Source organism: Andrena cerasifolii, chromosome 11, assembly GCF_050908995.1.
Source record: "Andrena cerasifolii isolate SP2316 chromosome 11, iyAndCera1_principal, whole genome shotgun sequence".
In the NCBI taxonomy this organism is placed as follows: Eukaryota; Metazoa; Arthropoda; class Insecta; order Hymenoptera; family Andrenidae; genus Andrena; species Andrena cerasifolii.
In genome coordinates, this window is record NC_135128.1 from 6094297 (window position 1) to 6119899 (window position 25603).

Below are 25603 nucleotides of genomic sequence, written 5' to 3' on the forward strand. Positions count from 1 at the left end.
TCGAATCGTTTATTTTATTATTACGTTTAAAGAAATAGGAAAGAAGATACAATAAACAAAAGTTCCTTAAAATAATGCAAGGAAATGTGAAAAGAATAAAATAATGTTGAGAAGGAAGTTGATGTATTCAACATCTTGTACTGATGTCGATAATTCCAATTATACTTGTTATAAAGTAATTATGTATAAGGATTGTGCAGGTGTGAAATAAAAAAATTTAATAAATTTAACCGAGAATACCTCGTCCGTGGTCGCATTCAACTTTATCGATACAGAATCGTTTACGGGAGCACAGACGAGGTATAGGATAGACCTATCAACCAATGCATTTTTCTGTCACCGGTTTGGGGGAGTCCTAGAACCACCTTACCATTTTTGTGTCGCATGCAACGTTACCGATGAAGCCTCGAAACAGATTGTAACGCTACGTGTGGTAGGAATTAGAATTCAAGAAGTCAGTCGAAACCCGCGATTTACAAATGATTCTGTTAGAGTAACAATTTAAAGATCGTTTTATAAACGTATTCCGTGCAACGACCGAGAAAGAAGGATCGCAACAAAACAAGAACACATACGCCTTTTAACCTTGCTATTCTATTCAGGTTTATTTAACGCCAAACAAATTTATTTAACATAAAAATTTATATAAACAACAACATTATTTGTGGAAGACATGTGTTCATGAGTTCAAAATCATCGAACAAATCGACGAAATGAAATAAATCACGCAAAACCATCGAAGAAATGCATGAAATAGAATAAATCATGTAAAACCATCGAAGAAATACCTACCTGAAAGAGAATAAAATTCTGATTAGATGTCTAGACCGAACCAAACTCACTGAATGTAAGTTTCGCTCGATCTGGACCCTTAAACTAGATCGTAGGCTTTAGCTTGATATCGTTTTGCAAGTCGCAATGCTTGAGAAACGTTACCAAGGAACCGGGCACACCAACGCGGAGGTACCTACGAAAGTGACCCATCCCGAAACAAACACCGATCCCATCCACCCTCCATTTCAATAAACTCATCGCGTCCGTCATTGCTTGCAATGAGGGAAACGATGATTTGACTCTACTATTAGTGACAACCGCGAACGCGAAAGCGAAATCGAAAGAGAGATAGACTGACGATTATCGTCGATCTCTCTGCACTTATACAAGGTACTCGTATTCTACATTCTACAGCATGCATGCAAGAACATCTTAGCTAGCTACCAAGCTAGCATAATTCTAGGCCCTCTCTAGGGCCCACGAGCTAGGCCCTCTCTAGGGCCCATGACTAGGACCCTCTCTAGGGCCTATGCCGAAGGCCCTCTCTAGGGCCCATGACTAGGACCCTCTCTAGGGCCCATGACTAGGACCCTCTCTAGGGCCTATGCCGAAGGCCCTCTCTAGGGCCCATGACTAGGACCCTCTCTAGGGCCCATGATTAGGACCCTCTCTAGGGCCCACGAGCTAGGCCCTCTCTAGGGCCCATGACTAGGACCCTCTCTAGGGCCTATGCCGAAGGCCCTCTCTAGGGCCCCTGTTCTGGGCCCTCTCTAGGGCCCACAAGCTAGGTCCTTTCTAGGACCTAGAATACCAAGCAGCTGAAAATTGAAGCTAATCGAAAATTTTACTTTACTTTCGCGATGAAAAAGCAATTAGAGCACCGGTGCTCTGGACAAATTTCCGATACGCAAAAGGTTGACTTTACTTTCGCGACGAAAAATCAACACGAGCTCCCGTGCTCTGTATAAATCATAGATCCGCAAAAATTTGACTGTAAATTCGCGGTAATAGAACTCTACACAAGAGCCGCGGCGCTCTTGAAAATATATGGACGCGAAAAAAGCGTGGACTCTACGATCGCATTACCGGCGACCATAAAAGATCTTGCTAGAATGCAAGATTGTTAGGAAGACTAGTTTCATTGAGACCCATTTCAAAAAATTTCGCGGTGACTCTACTTGACTCGATCGATCCGATTATTTTACGAATTATTATTAATCGATATAAAATTGTAAGAATCGCGAGCAACAATTGTATTGGTTTATCTATTATTTTTATTTTGAGACAGACACATGCATGTCACTATCTACGAGTACCTTGTATGGTCAGCTCTATCGATGCTGCTCTTTCGAACACACATGCATAACGTTTAGTGGCGCATCTTATATAATTGGCATTTTTTTCGGGAACATTTCTATGATATTTCGTGAATATGGTTTAGAAAAGGACCACGCCATAAGGCTACTGCCTAGACGCCCTAGACCATATTCGCGAAATATTGCATAAGAGTTCCCCAAACGAATACCGACCATGTGAAAAGGGCCTCTGCATGTCGTGCATTTGTGTTGGAACGGCCAGAATCGAAAGAGCTAAGTAGCTGTACTACATGCACCCCCATTCAAAGAATGATAAAATGACTCACCGTTCGCTGTCATCATCGGTACTGCATCTCTGCAAACTCGTAACCCTCTGACCAGCATCCCTGAGACCAGCTCCCCTCTGATCACCATCCGTCTGACCAGCATCCCTCTGACCAGCATCCCTCTGACCAGCAGCTCCCAGACGAGCACCCCTCAACTCAGCCCCAGCTTAGCTCTCAACGTTGCAGCTGCAGTTGGACTCGTGCATGACTCTACTTTCGCGGTGAAAAAGTTATTAGAGCACCGGTGCTCTCGACTAGCTTTACTTGCGCAAAAACACTGACTCTACGATCGCATTACGGGCGATCACAAACACTATAACTCAAACCGACAATTTATATTTAAACAGCAACTTTTAGCGCTCCTGTTTATTAAACGCGCACATTTCATCTATTTCACATTCCTTAGTTTCTGAATGTGTTTTTGTTGGGTAAGGTCTTTTTGCATGCATTATGTAGGAAGCTTATCCTACCAAATGCATTGCGTGCCTTAGGTATGATGCTTTTCCTTCCAAAATGCACGCACAAAGATTACGACCCACTTATACAAGGTACTCGTATTCTACATTCTACGGCATGCATGCAAGTACATCTTAGCTAGCTACCAAGCTAGCATAATTCTAGGCCCTCTCTAGGGCCCACGAGCTAGGCCCTCTCTAGGGCCCATGACTAGGACCCTCTCTAGGGCCTATGCCGAAGGCCCTCTCTAGGGCCCATGACTAGGACCCTCTCTAGGGCCCATGATTAGGACCCTCTCTAGGGCCCACGAGCTAGGCCCTCTCTAGGGCCCATGACTAGGACCCTCTCTAGGGCCTATGCCGAAGGCCCTCTCTAGGGCCCCTGTTCTGGGCCCTCTCTAGGGCCCACAAGCTAGGTCCTTTCTAGGACCTAGAATACCAAGCAGCTGAAAATTGAAGCTAATCGAAAATTTTACTTTACTTTCGCGATGAAAAAGCAATTAGAGCACCGGTGCTCTGGACAAATTTCCGATACGCAAAAGGTTGACTTTACTTTCGCGACGAAAAATCAACACGAGCTCCCGTGCTCTGTATAAATCATAGATCCGCAAAAATTTGACTGTAAATTCGCGGTAATAGAACTCTACACAAGAGCCGCGGCGCTCTTGAAAATATATGGACGCGAAAAAAGCGTGGACTCTACGATCGCATTACCGGCGACCATAAAAGATCTTGCTAGAATGCAAGATTGTTAGGAAGACTAGTTTCATTGAGACCCATTTCAAAAAATTTCGCGGTGACTCTACTTGACTCGATCGATCCGATTATTTTACGAATTATTATTAATCGATATAAAATTGTAAGAATCGCGAGCAACAATTGTATTGATTTATTTTATTTTTTATTTTGAGACAGACACATGCATGTCACTATCTACGAGTACCTTGTATGGTCAGCTCAATCGATGCTGCTCTTTCGAACACACATGCATAACGTTTAGTGGCGCATCTTATATAATTGGCATTAGTTTCGGGAACATTTCTACGATATTTCGTGAATATGGTTTAGAAAAGGACCACGCCATAAGGCTACTGCCTAGACGCCCTAGACCATATTCGCGAAATATTGCATAAGAGTTCCCCAAACGAATACCGACCATGTGAAAAGGGCCTCTGCATGTCGTGCATTTGTGTTGGAACGGCCAGAATCGAAAGAGCTAAGTAGCTGTACTACATGCACCCCCATTCAAAGAATGATAAAATGACTCACCGTTCGCTGTCATCATCGGTACTGCATCTCTGCAAACTCGTAACCCTCTGACCAGCATCCCTGAGACCAGCTCCCCTCTGATCACCATCCGTCTGACCAGCATCCCTCTGACCAGCAGCTCCCAGACGAGCACCCCTCAACTCAGCCCCAGCTTAGCTCTCAACGTTGCAGCTGCAGTTGGACTCGTGCATGACTCTACTTTCGCGGTGAAAAAGTTATTAGAGCACCGGTGCTCTCGACTAGCTTTACTTGCGCAAAAACACTGACTCTACGATCGCATTACGGGCGATCACAAACACTATAACTGAAACAGACAATTTGTATTTAAACAAGTTCGAAAAAATTTCCTTTAAATTGCAAGGTGTCACGCAATTCACACTTTGAGAAAAATTTCCAGCAGCCACATTGGGCGCTCAATGAATTCTGATTCTGTCTGATAGAAAAAAGGAGTGGCCTCTTCGGGCGTTTAAGGTTTTTAATCTTAATGTATGGAAGGAGTAGCCTTTTTGGGCGCCTAATGCTTTTTAATTCTAATGTACCATCATCAGGTCTCATCCTTTTTAATGTTAATTAAAAAATACAGCAGCCTGTTTAGGCGCATGATAATTCCGAATTGTAAAAGGAAATAGAAGCAGCCTCATCAGGCGCTAATGGCATGGAATGCCAGAAAAATTCCAATTCTACTCTAAAGTGTTAGTAAACCCTAACCCAGATCTAATTCTTCCCTGAAACTAGCAACGAATCTCTTAGTGAATTCTTTATTAAAGAATTCACCAGAGAAAACCTCGGCGAATCCCTCGGCGAATGTTTCGATGATGCGCTTAAAACTGGACTTGCCTGGCTAAATTTTCTAAGTTTCGCAGCACACATATACACTATACTTCGTTATACTAACCCTTTGGACTGTGATTGCGGTATAAGGTAAAAAACTACTAAAATTATTTCCAAAGACTTTACTTTAAAGTCCAAAGGGTTAGCATGCGCGCGTAAGAAAGATAGACGAGAGGTTCTCGTCGATCTTTCTACACATATGCCATTACAATTTCTTTCGCATATTTTAGAGGCACACTTGCACTGGTTTCAAGTGACAAATAGACGCTAAGTATCTCATTGCAGAGATAGAAAAAGAATTGAAAAACGGACACGGATTCGCCGTCGTGAGAGATCTCGAGCTGCTCGATACACTCACGCATTGCAGTTGCACAGACAAAACGCTAATACGCGACCACCATTCATCCAGCCCCCCATTAACGGGAGTTCCCCACTAGGGGCCGCGCCTGAGGGGTCAGACTCACAGCAGCCCGCCTCACAATTAAATCACATGCAGCTGCAATACGCGCTCCCATCACAAAGCCGACAATTTGCACAGGCGAGTGTATCGTGCCGAGCATCTTGTGCTAATTCAAGATCTCTCCCGAGAGCGAATTATATTACCGGAAAAAAAGAAAAGAGAATTGAAAGTAGGAAATAGAAAATACACTATGACAAGTCTGTAAAAGTATACTAAATGCGAAACGACACGGTGCACGGTGAAGCTAATTGTAAGCAAAAGCAAAGGTAAAAGGCGTCACTCTCAACAAGCAAGCGTACCTCTACCCTTAAATCTAGCCTATCGCACTCTTTACAATGAGCCCTAGTGGCATAATCTATTGCAAATATGCACTTGCGTAACTTTCGAGGGATATGCGAAAGCTAAGAATCTCCCGATTGAGATTGCAAAAGAGACTAAACGACTAAAGGACCGAAAGGCGCGGCGCGACGCGAACATTCACCCTCGATCCACCGAAATTTCGTTTCTACATGGCATGCTCCATATCACGACTTTACACAGCCATGGCGAGCGTGACCGAGAACGAGAACTGTCGCACATCTTCGTCTAACAATGGTCCTCTGTGTAAAGCCGTAATAAGTTGTACCCAGCACAGCCGGCCTATGAAGGGCGAGAACACCATGCGCGAAATAGAAATCAGTGATCGAAGGCGAATTGTATTTCTAGAAGGGTGTGTTTGGCACTCTTATATTTAAAAAGAACGAGGCGGAACAAAAGCTTATCGCTCGAAGTACGCAAGTGCATTTCTGAATAGATGTCCAGACCGAACCAAACTCACCGAATGTAAGTTTGGCTTGATCTGGACCCTTAAACTAGATCGTAGGCTTCAGCTTGACAACGTTTTGCAAGACGCAATGCATTGGAAAACGTTACCAAGTCCAGGCACACCAACGCGGAGGTACCTACGAAAGTGACCCATTTCTACGAAATATTTCTGGTCCATATTCGACCAATGCATTTTTGAAAATTTGGAAAAATTCTTACGACTAAAGTTCTTAAATTAAAACTTAATGGACTCTAGGACTATGGCTAGTTAAAACTAAGCACATGTGCAAGTTCTTCCGCGATGTATAAAATTTGTAGGTTTAGTGGCTTAAAGTTATTTTTATGCAAGGGAGAAAGAAATTTAAGTTCATATAGCAGCCACTTTGGCGGCAGTCATTTATTATTATACTGTTATTTTATAAAGGGACCATTTGAGGTCGAGATATCAGGTGGTAAGAGTGGCAATTTTTGATTTCTCGTAATATTACTACCAGTGTGTCTTAATATTTAGCACATGCAACGGGCAAGCAAAACTAGCGAGCATAATAACCAAGTAGTACCAAAAATTACTGTCATTGTTTATTAAGAGAATCTAATGACTCGAATGTAATTACTGTTAAGAGAGAAGATTTGAAAGAACTCACACGAAAGAGTTCAACTTCAGAAATGTAACTCGTATTCGATACATTAAGCATCCGGAATGATTGTGAAATTAAAGAAAAGAAGTTTAGAATGTTTGAAACGCGATATTAAAACTCCTATCGCGAATTTAAAATTTATTCATTGTATTTTTCTACGTGTATTAAACATTTGGAAGTACACGCATTAAATTTTACTATTCGCGAGTACTAAGTACGTATTCGTGGTCACTATGCTCGCTACAGTAATCATTATGTTCGATAGCATACAGAAAAATTCAAAGAATGAAAAAGTATCACTCACCGTTCGTTGAAAATTGTCTCACTGACAAGCATCCCCTTTTAGCAGTAGCTATTCGATCTGCAGGCGAATGTCCAGCAGTTGCAGGGTCAGTACCCCATAGAATGTGTCACACTTTCAAATATGTCACATTACTTTCGCGATGAAAAAGCAATAGGAGCACTGGTGCTCTGAATTAATTCTAGATGCGTTAAAACACTGACTTTACGTTCGCGTTCACATTACTAATACGCAGGGCCACTGTGCACTATCGAATACTTTATCGCGAAATAAGCACTGATTCTACAATCGCATTGCACACGATTACAAAAGCAGTTCATGTTTTTAAACATATCTCAACAGTGGAAAGATGTGTTCGGACTCGAGTAAAGCGTTTCCAAAATAGTCCTCTAGGTACTGAGTGTAATGTAGTGGAATCTCGTTGAACGATCTCCCACATAGTCCAGTTATCGATGAAATTTATGCAGGAATCGAGAAATCACGAAATAATATGTACACGCACTCACTGATGCGATCACCGTCGCGAGTAAAGTCGAACTGACAGAGGTGACACCGCTTGGCAATGTTGTGACGTAGGGGTTGTTGGCGGTGTTATGGCGCTCGACCGACTCCCAGCTAACTGGAAATTCGTCAAGGCCAGAAATAATTTTATGTAGACACAGTAATTCCACGATGAAAAATCACTTAGAGCACCGGTGCTTTCACTTAAATAGTTCTGTATGCGCAAAACATTGACTCTGCACTCGCGTCCACACAGTGCTCTATGAAATACTTTATCGCGAAATATGTACTGACTCTAAAATCGCATTGCACGCGGTCACAAAAGCACATCACATTTCTAAACATCTCTCAGCAGTGGGAAGTAGTGTTCGGGCTCGCGTAAAATGTTTCCATAAAGGCATCTTGGTATTGAGTGTAATGCAGCAGAATCTTGTTAAACGGCCTCATACATAGTCCAGTAATCGATGAAATTGATGCACGAATCGAGAAATCACGAAATAATATGCAGGTACATTCACTGATCCGATCGCTGCCGCGGTTGAAGTCGAACTGTCAGCTTACACCTTTCGTGAATGTTGTCACATTGGTAGAGGTTGCTGTCGACCTCAACTGTTTCCCATGGAAGTTGAAATTTCACAAAGGCCGGAAATAATTCTATATCGCAATGTCCATTGCGAAATATGTACTTTTCGCAGCTGCAGCCATGCACTCTGCTCTTTCTATGTATACATATATGTCTTTCAAAGTTGAGGAGATGTGATCGGACTCGAGTACAGTGTTTTCAAAAAAGTCTTCCAGATACTTATTTTTAGTGTATTGCAGTAGAATCTGGACGATCGACCTCCCACATATTCCAGTAATCGATGGAAATAATACATTAAGATAGGTATACCATGGCATTTTAAATGTTCATCCGTCCGATCCGTCCTCCGACTTTGGTGAACGTCGTTATTGAACTCCATTATTTCACATATCTTGAGAATTCCACATTACTTTATTTTATATATTTATACATGTGGAAGGAAGGGAAGGAATGATTTATTCAAACATTTCGAGTTACATTTATTTTTACATTATATCAAAGTATTACTATTTAAAGAAATTCTTGTATCTATCTACTTATTTAGGATATTTGACAATCGCAGCAATCGCATCGGCTCTGTTCTCACCAATTACCAGGTCTCACTACGAGGAGGTCGCAGCGTTTCGAGGCCCGTAGAGAGACTGCCTATTTATGTTTTATTCAGAAAATCTAATGACTCGAATGTAATAACTATTAATAAGAGAAGATTCATAAAACTCATATGAAATATTTAAACTTGAGAAGCGTAACTTGCATGCAAAACATTAAGCATCTCGAATGATTGTGAAATTAAAGAAAAATTGTTTAAAATGTTTAAAACGCGATACTAAAACTTTTATCTAGAATTTAATACATATATATATATAATCGTTTTATTCGGTAGCATGTAGAAAGATTGAACGAGTTGAAAAGTTGCACTGCTATCTCTGCAGATCGCCCCCCCCCCCCAAGAGTAATAAAATAGAAAATATTATGACATTGTGTATAATTCTGTATAAATAATTAATGTGAATTTAATTATTTATACAGAATTATAATTAATGTGAATTTAATTATTTAGGTTACAGTATCAGATTGAGATATTAAAACATAAGTTACAAGCAAATTTTAAATCTTGTGAAAGAGGGTTAAAAAATGTACTTATGTACTTTTACATATTTCGCCCCCTCCAAGAAAGGCTCCTGAATCCGCCTCTCCAGGTGGCTCGGCTGCATCGGGGGGAGGGGGATGGACCCGAGTTGAAACCCTGACCAGGTCCTCAGCAAGTCCAGGAAGTCCAGGAAGTCCAGGAAGTCCAGTAGGTCCAGGTAACTCGGCAACTGCAGGGTCCCCGGAGGTCCTCCAGGCCCGGAAGACCGACGACGACTGAGTACATGAAGCTCTGTGAGCTCCTTATCTAGACTTCGAGGAACGATGTCTCCCGATCAAAACAAGGTCGACGGTTCATTACAATTGCGAAATCCAACGAATTCTTCGGCAAAAATGGATTTTCTGCTAAAATATACGTTCCATTGGCTATTGCTATGACAAATAATGTTAACAACATTTACCCTAACCGCCCAGTAGAAATTATTATTAACTTTGATCGATAGAACTTGAGATATCAAGCAATTAGTAACATTTGATCTTGAATTTGCAAATGATTTTCTACGCCGAATGAATTCTCTTTTATTCTCAATGTTTAATTGTTCGATACATTAATGTTAATGCTTATACATATCATCTAGTATTATTTATAATGAATAAATACATTTTAGTGGAACTTGGTGTAAATGAATAGTTGCAGGAATATTTGGAGAAATATGAGTGACATACTTGTTTCTCCCCCTTAGTTACTAAGATCGACGAAGTATACGATAGAACCACGGTACTCTATGAAACACTTTTTGGCAGGCACAGGCACTGACTCTACAATCGCATTGCACACGATTACAGAAGCACTTCCTGTTTTTAAACGTCCTTCAGTTTCTGAAAAAGTCTTCTAGGTAACGGGTATATCTAAATGGAATCCTGTTAAAAGGCCTCCCACATGGTCCAGTAATCGATGAAATTTATGCGCGAATTGAGAAATCACGAGACAATATGAACTATGACGTGCACACACTTCACTGAACCGATGAATTTCTCAGCGCTAGACAAAATTTTATTTCCCAATGCGGGTTTCAAAAGTAACTCGACTTGCAGTTGCATCCATGCACACCACGACACTCGTGCATCATGCAACCTTCTGCGAGTCTTTTAAGAATTAGATTTTACTGTAAATTTTAGTGTTGGCCATAAACTAATACTCGTAGCCGTAATATCCAATTATTATTACTTCAAAAGTGCATTAGAATCTTGCGGGAATGTCAGTAACAGCGTGAATTTTTAATACTTTTCGGCGTACGATACGTGAAAAGGTTCTACTACACGCAAAGTACTAATAAACAATGTCATCTTGCAACTTATAGCTTGCATGGGCTTTGAAGAAATACCATTTTTGTGCTTCATAGTGTCTTGATCCCTGAAATGGATTTTCGGAGAAAAATCCGCGTGAGTCGTTGACAAACCGAGCCAAAGCATAGCGTAGCAAAAGCCTACCTGTGCCAAACTCTCTCTCTAAACGAGTCACACGTATACAAGTACGCAAACACCTTTCAGCCTTTCAACACATGTCAGAGTAGTTGCTGAGTTGAACGCTGTTCATGAGCAGATGCCACTACATTCAGACCTCAAATTATGGGTCGGTAATACAGTTTGGGTGGCGACACGAACATCTATAAGGTGATAGGTCTATGCTGTACCTCGTCTGTGTTGAAACCAATTATGGCGAGGTAAGAGATACTTTTTACCGTGGGTCGGTGATAAGGATAAAGAATGCGATCGTATTTGGATCGATTTCGTTTATTTAGTAATTGAAAAGTAATTTAGTATGCAATTCTTCATTTGCAGTCTTTTCATTTTTCTTAGCAGGGGCAGTTATTTTTCATGTCTATTAACTTTACCGACCTGTATGAATCGGTGGAATATGGTTCTCAGAGTTACCGTTTTTAAACATACAGTGCGCAACACAAGTCACAGTTCTTTCACGAAGTTGTTACTTCAGAGGTGGCACCACACGAGGAAGTGTCCTCACTTTCCCTGGTTTACCCTTTCTAAGGCCCTCTGACCATGGATTGTCGCGTCAGTGACGCGTATGCAGCAGATAGAAGGATATACAAAGCAATTGAATATATTTTATTTTCCTAAGAAAAGAAGAAATATTCAATTTCAATGTTTATCCTTCTATCTGCTGCATACGTGTCGCTGGCGCGACGATCCGTGGACAGGTTTTAAAGTAAACGGTGCATTACACGTGTACACATACACATACGTCCCGATTCACACCAATTCACACATTCACAGTTTAGTACGCACCTCATTGGTAGGAGGCGCTACAAACTCTGCTTCAACTTTCGTAAGAGGGAAGCTTGGCCCCCCTGGCTCGATGCTCCACATGAGCAGGGGGTCGCACATTGAATTATCACCCTCAGGTGCGTGCAGGCACGGGAGATGGCGTTACTTTATCGATTTCCCTAGCGATTCTCTAGGGAGTGGTCGGAACCACCTGTATCATCGCTGATTCCCGCCATTTGTGGCAAAAGCGGAAGTAGACAGAGAAAGAAACTGTAAAAAAGAAAGAAACAAAAATACGGATAGAAAGAGATAGATAAACAAGCAGCTTGGAAAGCAGGCAATTTAGTGTATGTTTAGGTTATGTTATTTCCGGTTTTGCCACAAATGGCTGCGGTTATCAGCCGGTTTCTTCATCTTCAGTAATCTTCCAGTTAGAGTTATGTTCCATATAACTGCCACGTGATAGCATCCAATTGGTCCTTCACTGACCGGGACTTTAGTCGGATGTGAAGAAATCGGGCATATACCGATCACTCCATGGACGATCATTAGATTTCCCAAACAGACTGATACTATAAACATCGATAAGTCCCCCAAATTATGGTATATCATTCAAACAACAGCAGTTCCGCGTGCCAGAACGCTGTCTCCCGCCTAAATCTGTGGCTTCGATCAGAAATATAAATTGTCAAGTCACACTGGGTGCGTTCTGCAGACTCAACTATGGTAACCGATTCCAGCTGTTGGTAACCATGCATTCATAGTGATATTTTGAAATCAGAGGTGCCAACCTACTCAATGCACCATTATTTTATACGTTCAAGTCAAACACTAATCATGGCGGCCGGCCCTATTGCAGAACGTAATCAAGGCAAGTTTAAACAGTATAATACAGTTTATATTATTCTGATAATTCTCTTTCTTCGCACTTCGCGGGATAGTAATTGTATTTACTTTACCAACTTCTTGTAGAGCATATGTTGAAAATATTATATAAGGTTATGTGTGCATAAACACTACATAATTGTCTGTTAGAAATTTATCAACACTCGATATTCTAAACCATTTACATACTTTCAGATGCTACGATATACGTGGGCGGATTGGATGACAAAGTTACAGAATCCCTCATGTGGGAACTGTTTGTCCAATCTGGACCAGTGGGTATGTTATCGATATAATGCATGTGTTGATTGCTTTTAAATGTAAGCTACAGTGTATGTGATGATTATTACCCCTTTTCAGTCAATGTCCATATGCCTAAAGACAGGGTGACCCAAATGCACCAGGGCTATGGGTTCGTCGAATTCATGGGAGAGGAAGATGCAGACTATGCTATTAAGATAATGAATATGATAAAACTGTATGGGAAACCAATAAGAGTGAACAAAGCAAGTGCTCATCAAAAGAATCTTGACGTTGGGGCTAACATTTTCATAGGAAATCTTGACCCAGAAGTAGACGAGAAATTATTGTACGATACTTTCAGTGCATTTGGAGTAATTCTCCAAACACCGAAGGTGATACATTTCTCTAATTACTGTTAATTAATCATACAACTTCTAAAAATATAAAGCACCTTACACGGAGGTATAATGTATCTGTGTTTCAGATAATGAGAGATCCAGAAACAGGAAATTCTAAGGGATTTGCGTTCATAAACTTTGCCTCGTTCGATGCATCAGACGCGAGTATAGAAGCAATGAATGGTCAGTACCTATGCAACAGGCCCATTTCCGTGTCGTATGCCTTCAAACGTGACGCTAAAGGAGAACGACACGGCAGTGCAGCGGAGCGACTGCTAGCCGCTCAGAATCCACTGAGTCAAGCGGACAGGCCTCATCAACTATTTGCAGATGCACCCCCATTGGCACCGCCCCCGATTCCCAATTCAAACGCAGCTGCTCATCAACCCACTCATCATCCTCAACATCACGTGATGCATCACGGAATGGTTGTCCCACCTCCGCCACCACCGTCAACCCCAGGACCCCCGATGGGTCATCCTCCACCCCCTCCAGTTCCACCTCCACCATCGAGTGGCTTTCCTCCAGCAAGTATCCCTCCACCACCCCTACCGCCAATGTCAATGGCGGCGCATCCTCCACTACCACCGGGAATGCCACCCCCGTTACCACCAATGCCCGTTCCGTCGTCTCAATCCCAACAAGCAGCCCCCAGGATGATGGCACCACCGCCTCATTGGGGCGTCAGTGGGCCACCTCAAGGTCAATTCCCGCCGCCACCACCGCCTTCTTCCACCGGAGCGCCACCCCCGCAATTTGGACAATTCCAACCCCCGCCGCCGCGTCCTCCACCTGGCTGGAGGCATCCACCGCCACCTCCCGTTTCCCAAGGAGGCCCACCACCACCTCCACCCCCACAATTCCGGCCACCCTTCCCGCCAAGAGGTCCACCGCCTCCGCCACCCCCTCACGATGTGAATCAATATTAAAATTACCTTTCACTCGAGCTTTTGACGACTTCCCTCTAGTTTCATGGAAGTGTAATATAAGAATTCTGACTGTGTTCATATGTTTCTATTCCCACTGTACAAACGTGTATTTGATAGAACAATTTCACAATTAAATACTGGACCACAAACGAACTGCTCCTCTTTACTGCGAATTCTTATGGACAGACATTGGCGATCTATTTTCCGGGAGCTTCAAACGCGGTCACATAATGTATCGACCAGTCCTCGCGTGTGAGTAAGGACATACCGTGCACGTTTTATCGATTATTTCAAGCTTGTCCTGTCCAATCAGTGATAACACTGAGCGGACAAATGAACGGCGATACAGTTGTTCTACAGTAGACCAACGCGTTGAAAGGATTCGTGTCGTTCCGCGGACGATACCGGGCGGAAAGTAAAAAGAGCAAGCGAACGAGGATCACGTTGTGCGTGTTGATCGCGTGTCGCCAGCGTAGTAAGTTAGGGGAACAGGTGTCTGGAGTGGTAAATTAAGCGGCGCCGGCGGCGCTATGCATTCTGAAAATAACGAGATTTTTTTAGATCGCTCGTGACTCAATGTGCCTTTATCGATCCGCGCGTCCTCTCGTTAGTTCGTCGCTTTTTAATGAAATTCAACAAAAACCCGCCGATTCAGCGCACATGTACTTCGAAATAACACATCGACGGTCAAAGCGGGAGGATCATGTTCGAATCGTGCAATGGCGCGTCTGTATTACGAGTGCACTGAAGATCTAGCAATAAGAAACAGCACGGAAGACATCGAAACTATAAAGCCTTACGCGTGCACGGCAGACAAGTATTGCCTGTATTGCTGTTGCAATTCGCAGTGTTGCCTCTTGGTACAAAGACGGCCGCCACGACACTTTTGGGAAGCCTGGTACTTTTGGCTGGGCGTTGCTTTACTCGCTGTATTTATAATATCTTCGGTAAGCGATCCTCGATCACGGCTTAATTTTATCCACCTCTTCTGTATTAAGAACAACCCCTTTGTTCGCGTTTTTTGTCTGGTCTATGCATATGTCTCTCTGGTACCTGCTGTCTATGCTCCCATAGAAGCGACGTAGCATTTGCCTGTAATTCCTTCACGACCATAAAGTTTCTAAGGGTCTCTCTGGTTCCTTTGTAAACCTAGGTGAGCAGCTACATAGTCAATAATTGCAGACATAACATTCAAGGTGTACCGCTAAGGCACAGCGCACACGACAGCAGACGAAACGATCGCGGCAGTCGTCCGGGAAGTAACCAGAACGAGATATCGATAAGTATAATCCCCACGTCGGAATTTTTCCCATCGCATAGAAAAATGTTTGTAATCGCCTCTCAACCAGCTGTCAGCCACCTGAGTGAGTACACTTTTGCTAAGTCCATGGAATTTGCCCGCAGCTTCCTGCATTCAAACATCCGATGAAAGCCCAATCATACATATCTGCGCGCGATATTTCATCGCGCACTGCATGATCACGTATGATTTAGCGATGGTGATGTTAGTAGTTTTCCAGAAAGAGGACTTTTGAATGCGAGAAGAGAGAGAGAGAGAGGCGACGGCAGTTTTAATCGCTGCGAGACTCGATTAAAGCCGGGACATGAGGAGCAAGAATAATTCGTGCGATCCGGGGGAATAATAACGTCGTGCGTGCATTACTTTATGTTGCAGCCCCCATCGTTGCGTGAAGTCGTTTGGTCTTAGGGAAGCGATTATGCCGGCGAGAGGAGGCCGATGGAACGAGCAGGGGGATCATCGTTTGGCATTTTGCACGGCAGTGCCCCTTAAAAGACACCGTGTCGCCTCGATGTACTTTGATCGGCCAGAACATCGTGGCCTCGTCATTACCAGGCAGGGAACATTTACGATAAATGCAAGTCTTTTTACTTAGCCCCCCTGGACGTAATAACCGGCAGCGGCTCAAGCGCCCTGATCACCATCACCATTTTCTGGACAAATGAGAAACGATTTTAACCAAGATTGCGGACACCGTCTGCCCCCTACTTTCGCAAGACCATCACTTCTGACACCGCGCCTGCTTAAAATGGATTACGAGCCAGCTCCTTACTCGGTTCATAGCTTGCCACGCGACTAGCATGCCCGATCTACACCATCGTGTGATTCACCGTTCTCCAATCTAAAAGATGAGGCTTCCTTGGGAATACGCTCGGCGATACGATTGTCGAAGTCTGGAGGATTGGGAAAGGGCGGTCCGCGTTAATGTCCCCCGATTACAAATCGTAGATCGGATTCGATTAGGGCCAAGTCGTTTCGGCACTTGCGAACATCGTTCGGTCATCCGGAATTTTATACTCGAAGCTCGCTGCTTCCATTTGGCCGAGCACAGCACAGTGAACCCGTTCGAAACTCGTTCTCGAGGGCCCGAATGGGCGTAACTCCTATTAACAATTAAGAAGACACGCTCGACGTACCTGACCGGGTACCAAGAGATCGGGAGCTAATTAAAAAGGACAATCGAGCGAATGCAAGCCGAGGCGTCGTGCATACTCTCTCTCTCACGCACCCTCTCTCTCTCTTTCTCTCTCTCTCTCTGCTTCTATCTTTTCGCGTATCTCCCTTAATCTCTTCTTCTCTTCGTCCCTCTTCGTATCTCCAAACGTCTCGTCTTCCCTTTCCGCCTCACTCGCCCTTGCCGCTTCCCCATCGCGAGATCGATCCCGAGATAGCGATTAATCGCGGTAATCTTCGTGGAAGAGAGGAATCGAGAGAAACTTGGGCGTTTGTCGAGCCGCGCGAGCAAACTCGCAGAGACGCACCCTTCTTCGACGATAAAGTCGCGATGCTCACTTTTAATCCGGTCTGAATACGATTTCCAAAGGCATTCGAGGCATGCACAGATCGGCCGGGATCAGCGATCAGAGATGGGATTTCTGGATGCTTCGAGTGCAACGCTCTCAGAGTGGAAGAATTTCGTAAAATTTTACATCGCAACAATGTGGAAATATGCGATATTGCTTCTCGCACAATTACTGGCTGTGATCATGTCAATTCGAGAGAGGCGCGCCGACGGCCGAAATGTTCCAACGAGGACTAATGTAATTATGCTATTTAAATCAGTCGTGACGCTTCGCGCACCGGAGCTAAATTAATATATGCACCGGAGGGAAAGAGCAGATACACGTTTGACATTTCGCACAAGTGTGTTTGTAATTATTAGCTGCGTAGGATGGGCGTGGAAAATACTGTCTCGTTATCGCAAGATTCGCCCGAGTAGTGGTAGCAAGCGTGGAAAATTACTACAAATAAAAGATTCGAGTGTGTTGCGTTTAATAGCATTCATGGCCTTCTTTTTATTTCCCTCAAATCCCACGCTACAATGCGCTTGCTCAAGACACCGATTAATAACGCCGAGCCTCAAACCATTTGCACCTGAGAGGCTCCGGTTCTCACGATAAAATCGCTGATTTAATTAAACTTAATTGCGCTGCCCCGCGCGCTCAAAGAAAATTCTATTAAAAGCAGCCCTCAGTGGAGCGGCCGCGATCTCGGGCATGCAAATTTAAAGAAGGAAGTAATCGACCACGGAAGACCTCGGCTCCGATGGGGCACCACGTACAGGGTGGCACTTGGGAATCGCAGCTTCGTCGGAATCGGCCTGTTCGAACGATCGGCTAAATGTCTGCGATACGTTACCAATAAATTAGCCGCGTGAAAGAAATCCTTGTGCTCACTGTAAATCTTTTTACAGCGCACACTCGACCAGCTCGCGCAACAAGAAGCGGCAAGGGAGCAGACTGCCGGCGACCTCGTTCGACTGTAACGAAGTGTCATTCCGATAACCCAGGCCAGCTTTTACTGTCACTCGACGGACCACGATAAAGAAATGTGCAAGCAGCAGGGCTCTGCTTAATGTTGCATGGGCAGGAAACCAGCCGGGGAATTAAACTCCCGTCTGCCTTGCTGCTGGATGACAACGCCCGCGATTGAGACGTTCGGCGTCGGTCGATCGCCAACTATCGCCGAGCAACGAGGGAACATTTTTCGGACTATTAATTCCTCGTTAACGTCCCGAGTCACCCGAGCCGCCGCACTTATCGGAGGAAAGAAGAAACGTACCAACGAGAGAATTCTTATATCCCAGCGGCTCCCGGAGTGTATCTATTTCACCTTCCCAAAGCGAGTTTCTCGTTTCACTGGCAGTTAGCGAGAACCCCATCTCGTCAAAGATTGGTCACATCTGGATGGTCAGAAATATATCATGAAGAGATACGAACACGCGTACAGTCTAGACGTTATTGTTCCAATAAATCGGCCGAATTTAGGGGATTTTCTGCGGCAATGAGGGCATCTCTAAAAAAAGTAACTGGAATTTTTTCAGAGCGCGATGACAAGGGCAGGAGAAGAGAAGGCTTTAACGAAACGGAGGACGCGACGAAGAGAACTGTGACTTTAACTTTAGATAAAATATGTTTGATAATGGGTTTGGAATAGAGTTGCAACGATTTAAAATAGGAAGCCGTCGATAGAAGCTTCGATTTCACATTGTGAGGGGAGGTGTTCCCTGGTTGGCCGTATTCAAAGGCCTCTTCTTCCATCTGGAAGTCGTCTGCGAAACGCATCCCGCGGCTTGGGTAAACGCGTACGCGAACCCGTGCTGTTGTCCCAATAAATTGGACGGCTTTAAAAGACTTTGGGGCGACGGAAAAAGGACCGGGCAGAATCCGGCGAGAGTGCGAATAAATTGCGGACACGGGTAGGAATTATACTGACTCGTGGCGAGAAAACGTAAAAAGAGACCGAAGGAACTGGCAAGCAAGGAACGAGTGAGACAACGGCAATTAGTTGCCTTGATAGGTGCACGGATCTCTGGCTGCAACTTATGCGGCTTGGTCCGCCAGGTATTCAAGTACGTATCTCGAGTACCTAAAAGCCCTAAGCCTGGAGATTGTGAAACGCTTGGAGAAAGAAGTCCCTCGGAAGGGGCCCGTTATGCGCCGCTCGCGCGGCGAAGCTATGCGGACTAATGTCACTGATGACGGAATTAAAATAGATACAGAAGTAAATTCGTGAGGTGGTACCAGAGCGACGAGACATGGAGGGAAAGATAGAGAAGTGGAAAGCAAATGTGTCTGACCGCGAGGAGCAAGAGAAAGAGAAGGACGCGTGCCTCTTCCAGTGGGAGGTACTAAAATTAGAGGAGCCCACGCGGGTAACAGTTTCGTCTTGAAGCTTCCTTCAGACATTTTCAAATAGTCCTTTACGCCGATAACACCGGCCGTGTTTTCGCGACGTCTCGCTGTCAGTCGCGACTCGGCGCCGTGATTCTGTGTTCGATTCGATTGGCTTGCGAGTGACTTCCTCGGGAGACACCGCCGCCTCCTTGGAACCCATTCAACGTCCAAGAGACTCGATATACTCCAACCGGCAAAATACTACGGACAATCGTTCTTTCATTATCGGCACTTATCGTTATGCTTCCTACATCGATTAACGGCAAATTATTCCAGATATGCTAGTCGATACTCTCCTCCGTTTGTCACACGATTCCAGTGATACGGAATTGTAATTATCCGCCGATCGAGGTGAGGTATCTTTATCGGGACCGCGGCTACGTTTGGTACAGACTGGCTTTTCAAGATGATAATATATATTCCTGTCTTCTGCGTACGTTTCGAGTGCCTCTTGTGGAGATAGCAGGCCAAACCTGCTTCACTGTCCATCTTCTTATCAATGAAACTGTCCTGTAGTCATCGTCGGATTAAGTGACTCCTCGACGATTCTCTTCGTTATTGAGAGTTTCGTGATTTCTCGAGTGTCCTTCCGTCCCAACCCTCGGCATGTATTTCAATCGACCTGGCATCAAGTCGCCGATCTACGTACAGTTCCTGCTGCTGATGTGCTTGGCTTTTCTATCGACGAGCATCGAACGAGTGGAGGGTAAGTCAGCTGGCTGGAGTCGATAGATATGGGAGACTGTCGGTATTTCGTACAGCATAATTGTAGTCGAACACGACAGTGTCGACATGCGTACTATCGCGCGAACCGCGGACACGCGATTGTGTACGCGCTAAGAGCAAGAGGATTCGTTATTCGCAGGAAGAAAATGCGTGTGCACCAGCAAAGCCTGCAAAGAATCCGGGGTGGACACGTGCAAGACGAAGTTTTCCTGTTACACGGAGCTGATTCTGGCCGGGGATCAGGAATTTGGGGAGAACACTACGACAAGAGGATGCACAGAGTTCGTATTGTAAAATGATTTCCTATGTCCCAGCAATATAGACAGGATTCTGCGAAAACAAGTGGAACCAGAATTCGCGTTTTAGGCAAGTTCTGCGGAACGTTCTCTCTCGGTAAAAAGCAACTCTTCGACCTATAACCTTCTCCTGTTATTCGACAAGAAATTCCAACGGTACAAACTGATCGGCTCAAAAACGATTTAATTTGCTGGATCCGAGGATTGACGTCCAGCTATAAATTCACGAGCGCTCTACGGCAAGCAGATAACCTTGACGAGATAATCGACTAGAAAGGTTTTCACGAATTCTTTCCAGCCATACCGGGACGGAAAGATGTCGAAACAACCGCTTTGGCGCGATACGGTTGTAACAGCTTCTTCAGTTTTTTATTCTATCAATTAAATTCTCTAAACATTCTCGGGAGATAGGGTAATATCAATTACCAGATTAGCGTGGGCAAAGAACTTAATTTTTAGAGGAGATACGGGTTGCCTGGCAAACAACTCGACGCGACCCCGCTTCCCAGCAAATCCCCTTCGGATAGTCTCGCATCGCGCCGGGGCGATCGATTCCCTTCGAGGCTTAGCCAGCTCGATAAGGGAGGAATATTGAAATCTCGCGGCATAAATCGCGCGAAATGGTTTATTTAAAGTCTCGACTATCGTCGGGGTCACGGAACTTTATCGAGCCGGGCCCGTTTTATCGGTGTGTTGTGCGTTGCCGTTGCTCAGGCGTGCCACGCTATTGTCGTGCGAGACAAAGTCCTGGGTCACGAGGTCGAAGTCGACCGACAACGTGGACCGATCGTCAGCAGCCTGGATCCGTATGCCCTGGCCCAGATTGAAGTGTTGCGACAGCCACGACTATTGTAACGCCGATCACCACGTAAACGTGTCCACGTGGATCCACGACAAAGACAGGCCGGATCCCGTGGAACCCACTTTAGACTATGCTGGTAAATAGCCCTCTGAAATGCTTCGTTCACATTCGCAGTCGGGCAAGTTTCGAAAGCATCTCTTCACATAGAAGTTTCGAAGGATGGATTTTACGTTAACCCATGCATTCCGTCTGTCCAAGGCTCGTTCGGCGAGATATCGCCGCATCGAGGCGTAATGGGATCGATCCAACCCGATCCAGGGCCGATTGCCGGAGGTCGGGAATCCTCGGTTCAGCTTCTTCAGAATCACGTTAAGCCGCTACACGTCGCAGCCCTGGTGCTGGCGATCGCTGCTCTGATATCGGTCCTAGCAGCCTGCTACGTTATTACAAGGTCTGCAAATTTTTATTATCACGCCTACCGTAAAGTCTCTCGCCGGCGAATCGCGTGTGCCGCGAGAAAGGTGTCGGATCTCACGTAACGACTTTTTACCGTATCGCTTTTGCTCGCCGCGAGGGAAAACAGCGCTGGCAAGACGCCCCAATAAAACGTGCATTTTACGACGCCAAGCATGCTTGCATACGGAGGCTCCCGAACGAGGTGGCTGACGTACTGCCAGATATGTTTTCGACTTTTTCCGTCCACGTAGTGTGTATTTTTCTCTCAGGTGCTTACAAACAAGTAAATTCTTAATCGCCTGCTATTTTCCCTACGATTCTGTTTCTCCGTTGTGCACTCGAGAAATATTCTTATATATTTGCCGCGTTAGCTGGTGCCGCGCCAAGAATGTTTTCGATTCTTTGTTAAGGGAACAACATTGATATGTAAGTTCGTAATTGTAATTGCTTGGCATTGCTCGCTGGCATGGCCAGCATGCCAGGGTTGCTCCGGTAAATCGATTCCTGTGACACGGTGTTTCAAATTCACGATCAAAGCAGAACTTCCGATTCGTTGCGTGGTAAAGTAAAAGGTACTCGTGCCAGGAGGACCCTACCGAATAGAAGCATGTTTACAGTCAGAGCTACGCTAATTGACTGTCGCTGTGCTGTCGCTTTGTCCACCGCGAAATCGTGAGATCGCTTTGGAAAGCCCTGTTGGAAAGCAAAGCGCGCGGAAAAACCTTGTGCTAATATTAACTCGGCGACCCGTTAACAATCGCCGTTCACGAGGTTACAAACTGCAACTGTCTCTCGATAGTCGCGGACGCTACGGTCAATTGAGTACTCACACGTCGAAAATCGGTATTGCTTGCACTAACCAAGATTATTGGCCGAGTCGGACAGTTGGGGCTTGAAATATTGCCGATATTAATACCTCGTACAACGAGTCCTCTCATTGCCTATCCGATAAGCCTGCCACGTGCGACGTGTCTCGACTTGCCAGTGATATCTCTCGATAAACAATCGATTCATAAAAAGCCACTAAGAGAACAACTACGCGCTGCAACCGGTATAATAGCAGCGTGTGTACTCCATGCTCATCTCGAAAGAAGCAAGTTGCAAATCGCATTCGACGCCCACTTAAATCTCCACGCACGATCGTCCAGACTGTCGGCAATCCCTCTTCGATGAAGCTTTTTATTATCTATCCGGGTTCCCTTCTTCGTTTTCTGAGGTGGCCGATTTCAGAGAGGGTCCGTCCGGCCAGTTTGTCGCGGCTCACTAAAAGCCGCACACAACTGCCTTCTTATCAAGCCCGCTCTTCCGAGGGATCCCTCGAAACAGATAGCGAGGCCCCAAGGCCCACCGAGGGGTCTACCCTCTAATCTTCGGTCCCCGAACGGTTAAGTGGGTTTTCGAGTTCGGCAATGTCCAAGCCTTCAGCCCGCGTATACACATACACCTTCCGTGGACGTGCTGCTTCCTTTCGTTTCAACTTTATCTCGGCGCGGAGAGCGTCTGTTTCGCGTGTCACGTTCCTTTCCCGATTTCTTCGTGTTTCACACGGTCCCGGCTTAATGTGGGCGCATGCAATGACGTCGCCTTGTCACCGGAGATAACGGGCGAGTGTGCGAGGAGGTAGAAACCTTTCCTTTATCGCGGAGGAGCGCGCGCTGGGAGTGCAGGGGAAACAGAGGTGAATTAGGATAAGGGACAGCCCGATGATAAGCGTGAGTGTACATTTCGGTAAACGCATACCCCTGCCCCGCCTCCTGTTTATCGCGAGATATTTTTGGAGCGCGTCGCGCGTCGGCCGCGCATCCAGTGCGTCGCGAGCATCGTGGATTTATAAATCCTCTGCTCCCCGGTGCTAAGGACACGTTGCCACTTTTCAGGTTCCTGAAAACGAACCCGTATACGGTCGGCAGCGTAGAGTGACGGCGATTATCGTTCGCGGCACGTCGAGGACAGCGTCCCATGGGAAATTTACACACCCCTCATTGCCGGGCGAAATTGTATCAGGTAAGGTGCTTATCTTGTAAGTGATCTTTACTGATTACACGGTGAAATCTTATCGAAGGTACCACAGCCTCGATGCGCAAAGGCAATTCGCGGCGTGCACGCGCGATAGAGAGTATATTTAAGTCCAAGTTGAATTTAAATCGGCTCGAGAGTGCGTTCGTACGCGCTCACGGATACTTGCCGCCTTAATCGTATGCCCCTGATCGACTAACGAACGTAAAATATAAATAGAAGCCGGCCGTGCAGCAGATAACTGCTGCCGACAGGCCGAACGAGTCCGTATTGAAGAGATTTTTGTCATGGATAATGCCGGACAGCTTTCAAGTCCTGCCAACCGGTAGTAGACTGCGAGATTATTGACAACGCCAGACGCCGATAATACCCCCTATCACGATCTATTGATAATAACAAAGGAGCAGACTGTGTATCCCTACTTCCCCTTTTCCCATTGATTCGTGTCACTGTAACTTTCACCGGGCGAACTCCCAACTATTTACACGGTGACTCCACTTTCTTTCTCTTATTAATCAAACATTCTAATATTTGTTCAGGGCGACGGACGCCAGCCCGAGTAATCCCGGGGAACGTGGGATGTCCAGTGGTTTCGAGAGTCATCAAATGCATGACGAGGCTCGACGGGGGACAGTCTCCCGCAAACAAGACGTCGAAACCTTTTGTTTCGAACGGTGTGACTAACAACACCGGGCTACGTCTGCTATTGGAATGGGACTGGAACCAGGTGCTTCGGATGCCTCCAAGTAGTTAGTCATCCTCGGAATACACTAGGAGGGAGTGAATAACGAAATAATGGAAGACAATAACGCGAAAGACCGAACGCGAAGCCTGGGTCGGACACTTCCGGGCGTGTCAGGCGCTTTAGTCTGAACATAAGTGCACAAGGACGACTGAAAAGTACAATTCACGGTAGCCAAGAACCGTTCCGGGCCAGCGCGTGTATGTGCACGAAAGGTGATAAGATAATTGCTGCGTACAGCAAAACGCATTCCCCTTTTAGACATTTCGCATTTCATTAGGATTGTATGTAGCGTACACAATTCGTGTACCGAATGGGAAATGTAAATAATGTAAATTTTAGTCTACATCAAGGATTAATGAACCTGTACATAAAACAGAATATAACTGCCCGAAGGAATGGCATGCTAGTCTTATACATATTTGTACCGTTACACGGTCTTCATTGTTTTAACGTGTGGTCAGTAGGAACTATTTTTTCCTGCGTCTTCAATCATACGATGACCCCGACGGTCTTAGTCATGCAGGCTGGAACCATGACAAACAATAGCGTATTCCATTAGGTCTAGCCTGAGAGCCGAGCCCCAGGCTGGCCGCGACCAGGTGCTCGTCGGATTCAGCTTCGGAACAACCCGTCCGCTTGACCACCGCATTCGCTGCGCCCGACGAAAATCAATCACTCGTCTAAACATGTGGACTCGATTCGACGGCAGAGATACCCGTCCGTCCTCTGGCCGATCGTCGAATGTGCCACGTATCTCAGATAAATATCTTAGGCTTGTCTAACTGGTTCATCCACGAGCCACTAACAAGTAACAAGACGTTCCTCTCTTTCATTCCTGGTCTATTTTTCCTTTGTCGTTGCGTTATCGACCAAGTTCAATAGCCTCCGAACGCGAAATGATTTATACACGTTCGTTGCACTTACACCGGCGTATCGCCGGGCAGAATAACGAGGTAAAAGTGCAAACAATCACGTGCAAGCTAATGGATATTTCGTCTTCGTGGAAGGAGGATCAAGAGATTGCGCGTGTATCGCGACCAGTGTCAACGAACCCCGCGGTTTTCTCATTAGATATGCCTTTGTCTTGGTCGTTATCTCCCACTTAACGATGAAATGCTTCGAACCCGCGAGAAAACGGGGGAGCGGAAATCGTCTCCGCGGCGTCGTAAAAGTTTATCAGTCGGAACAGCCGCGAGACGAAGGTGTTCGACGTCGGCGGGCTTAAGAATAATATCGGTAACGCGATCGTGCCAGGAACATCTTTCATTTGGCGGAGTG

The 25603-nt window shown here is 45.3% G+C and overlaps 3 protein-coding genes across 4 annotated transcripts; all 3 read left to right on the forward strand.

Annotated features, from left to right (window-relative positions):
- The first annotated feature begins 12366 nt into the window (after positions 1–12366).
- Positions 12367–14164, forward strand: Spx (Spliceosomal protein on the X). The gene is made up of 4 exons (XM_076822844.1): positions 12367–12504; positions 12714–12797; positions 12879–13153; positions 13246–14164. Exons 1-4 carry the CDS (start codon positions 12432–12434, stop codon positions 14086–14088), a joined length of 1275 nt encoding a protein of 424 aa, XP_076678959.1. The 5' UTR covers positions 12367–12431; the 3' UTR covers positions 14089–14164.
- A 118-nt stretch (positions 14165–14282) lies between these two features.
- On the forward strand, positions 14283–18158 carry LOC143374610 (uncharacterized). Its single transcript, XM_076822847.1, has 4 exons — positions 14283–14563; positions 14650–15035; positions 15242–15452; positions 15764–18158. The coding sequence occupies exons 2-4, from the start codon at positions 14808–14810 to the stop codon at positions 15778–15780; spliced, it is 456 nt and encodes a 151-aa protein (XP_076678962.1). The 5' UTR covers positions 14283–14563; positions 14650–14807; the 3' UTR covers positions 15781–18158.
- Positions 18159–18256: 98 nt separating this feature from the next.
- LOC143374609 (uncharacterized) lies at positions 18257–25124 on the forward strand. 2 transcript variants are annotated; one of them, XM_076822846.1, is made up of 6 exons: positions 18257–19990; positions 20150–20291; positions 21021–21244; positions 21367–21559; positions 23442–23568; positions 24120–24256. In XM_076822846.1, exons 1-5 carry the CDS (start codon positions 19891–19893, stop codon positions 23482–23484), a joined length of 702 nt encoding a protein of 233 aa, XP_076678961.1. In that variant the 5' UTR covers positions 18257–19890; the 3' UTR covers positions 23485–23568; positions 24120–24256. The 2 variants fall into 2 exon arrangements, with proteins under 2 accessions (XP_076678961.1, XP_076678960.1); XM_076822845.1 differs by lacking the exon at positions 23442–23568 and having other exon boundaries at positions 24120–25124.
- Positions 25125–25603: the final 479 nt, after the last annotated feature.

What these genes read in the sequence shown, in the direction of transcription:
- Spx (XM_076822844.1), top strand. Translation starts at nt 12,432, where the DNA reads ATGCACCATTATTTTATACGTTCAAGTCAAACACTAATCATGGCGGCC. An exon ending in TATTGCAGAACGTAATCAAG is followed by an intron (nt 12,505 to 12,713) that starts GCAAGTTTAAAC and finishes ACATACTTTCAG; the next exon opens with ATGCTACGATATACGTGGGC. An exon ending in TAATTCTCCAAACACCGAAG is followed by an intron (nt 13,154 to 13,245) that starts GTGATACATTTC and finishes TCTGTGTTTCAG; the next exon opens with ATAATGAGAGATCCAGAAAC.
- LOC143374610 (XM_076822847.1), top strand. Translation starts at nt 14,808, where the DNA reads ATGGCGCGTCTGTATTACGAGTGCACTGAAGATCTAGCAATAAGAAAC. An exon ending in CTGTATTTATAATATCTTCG is followed by an intron (nt 15,036 to 15,241) that starts GTAAGCGATCCT and finishes TTGTAAACCTAG; the next exon opens with GTGAGCAGCTACATAGTCAA.
- LOC143374609 (XM_076822845.1), top strand. Translation starts at nt 19,891, where the DNA reads ATGTATTTCAATCGACCTGGCATCAAGTCGCCGATCTACGTACAGTTC. An exon ending in GAGCATCGAACGAGTGGAGG is followed by an intron (nt 19,991 to 20,149) that starts GTAAGTCAGCTG and finishes CGTTATTCGCAG; the next exon opens with GAAGAAAATGCGTGTGCACC. An exon ending in ACGACAAGAGGATGCACAGA is followed by an intron (nt 20,292 to 21,020) that starts GTTCGTATTGTA and finishes GCCGTTGCTCAG; the next exon opens with GCGTGCCACGCTATTGTCGT.